The sequence below is a fragment of the Puntigrus tetrazona genome, chromosome 7 (genome assembly GCF_018831695.1).
Source record: "Puntigrus tetrazona isolate hp1 chromosome 7, ASM1883169v1, whole genome shotgun sequence".
NCBI lineage: Eukaryota > Metazoa > Chordata > Actinopteri > Cypriniformes > Cyprinidae > Puntigrus > Puntigrus tetrazona.
Genome location: NC_056705.1, coordinates 5,027,813 through 5,029,668, shown reverse-complemented (window position 1 = coordinate 5,029,668; position 1,856 = coordinate 5,027,813). Strand labels below are relative to the sequence as shown.

The window sequence follows — 1,856 nt, the reverse complement described above, 5'->3', positions numbered from 1 at the left end:
ACACACACACACACACACACACACACACACTCTCCTGTGTAACACACGTACGGTTTGATCTCATTTTGTGCTCCATTTCTCTCGGCAGATGCTCATGTTTCCAGAAGGAACAACAACTAACGGCCGAGCTCTGATTAAATTTAAACCTGGTACGACACACACACAAAAGTGACAGTAAAGACATTTATAAAGTTACAGTAGATTTCTGTTTCAAATGAATGCTGTTCTGTTGATCTTTGTATTCATCTGTTTCCAGGAGCACAACTGTTTTTTAGCACTGATGATAATCAGAAATGTTTCTCGAGCAGCAAACGGCTTTGAGTCTTGTTTCAGGCCGATGTGCAGATCTCTGCGAGTGTGTTAAGGTCATGTTTGTTTTGTACCAGGAGCGTTTCTGGCCGGTGTTCCCGTCCAGCCCGTGCTGCTCCGCTACCCTGGAGAACCGGTGAGTCCGAGCACATGCCTGCCACGGATAAAATTAGCCACGTTTATGTAAGCTCTGGATGAGTGTACATGATCAGGACGGTCGTCTGAAATAGACACTAGAGAAGAGCTGGAGTAAATAAACTATTATAACCGCACTTCATAAAACACGCTTCCAATGTGTTCACAGGACACGGTTCGCTGGACCTGGAAAGGGCTGACGTGGTGAGGAGCCATTGTTCTTTCTGTTAATAATTGACTGTCAGTAATACAGCTCTTCTCCTAAACCCAGGTGTGTGTGTGTGTGTGTGTGTGTGTGTGTGTGTGTGTAGGCTCGGAGCTCTGTGGCACACCAGCTCTCAGATCTACACCAGCGTCACCGTGGAGGTGGGTTCCGCGCCGCAGCCAATCACGTCCAGCGCTGCTTCAGCTCTGACCAATAGAACGGCGCTCAGTAACCCTTCTGTGCTCTGATTGGTTGCAGTTCCTGCCCGTCTACGCGCCGTCGCAGGAGGAGAAACAGAACCCAGAGTTATACGCAGAGAACGTACAGAAGGTCATGGCTCAGTAAGTCTGGATGATTTACCATGTTTTATACAGACCGCAAGTCCTCATGGGAGACGGGCCTCAGGGTGACTTCAGTGCATGCAGGGCATGGTTTTGCGGCAGGAACGCATCACTGAAGGTCGAATGGTGCGATTTTATAATTTGTTTTTCACGATTGATGTGAGAGAGAGCTCAATGAAGACATTCAAGCACATTGCTTGTAATAAAACTAAAATAAAAGTTATGTAACAAAAAATGAACTACGTTTAAAAAAACGCAAAAAAGTTAAAATGTAAAACATAAATGGGTAGTACAAGAAAACAAAACAAAAAAAGATGTGCCGCAGATTTAAATTTTATGTGACTTAAACTTTAACCTTTATATACTCTTGTAGTATTAATTAAATTTGACCAAAAAATTATAATAATTCCTCATTTAATTTACTTTAACATTTCGTTTTTGTTAATGACCACCAAAACATACAAAGTTTTTCATCTGACATTTACGTTTTTAGTAGTTTTAGTTTATTTTAATCATCGCAGTACTCCTGTCTTCACTTCTGTTCAGACTAGAAAGATGATGATAATATGGTTTAGACTCATTTCCAGTATTGATATAAGAATCTCTTGTGTGTTTTCTCGTAGAGCTCTCAATGTTCCCGCCACTGATTATGTGATGGAGGGCCGTTTTCCTGTGAAGAAACTGGGAAACCTCTCACTTCCCCTGGAGCCTCCGGCACAGGAAACACTCCGCCTGCTCCATGAACACAGGTGTGTGTGCGCGTGCGAGAGCGAGTGTGTGTGCGCGTGCGAGAGCGAGTGTGTGTGCGAGAGCGAGTGTGTGTGCGCGTGCGAGAGCGAGTGTGTGTGCGCGTGCGAGAGCGAGTG

General features: G+C 44.4%; 1 protein-coding gene across 1 annotated transcript in view; it reads left to right on the top strand.

Moving 5' to 3' along the window:
• The first annotated feature begins 65 nt into the window (after positions 1-65).
• LOC122349182 (lysophospholipid acyltransferase LPCAT4-like) overlaps positions 66-1,856 on the top strand; it is a 3,027-nt gene continuing 1,236 nt past the window's right edge. The window contains exons 1-6 of the mRNA XM_043245126.1: positions 66-149; positions 387-445; positions 614-648; positions 756-810; positions 908-990; positions 1,614-1,739. Coding sequence (XP_043101061.1) covers positions 89-149; positions 387-445; positions 614-648; positions 756-810; positions 908-990; positions 1,614-1,739 — 419 coding nt within the window. The 5' untranslated portion in view covers positions 66-88. The remainder of the gene's footprint in view (positions 150-386; positions 446-613; positions 649-755; positions 811-907; positions 991-1,613; positions 1,740-1,856) is intronic.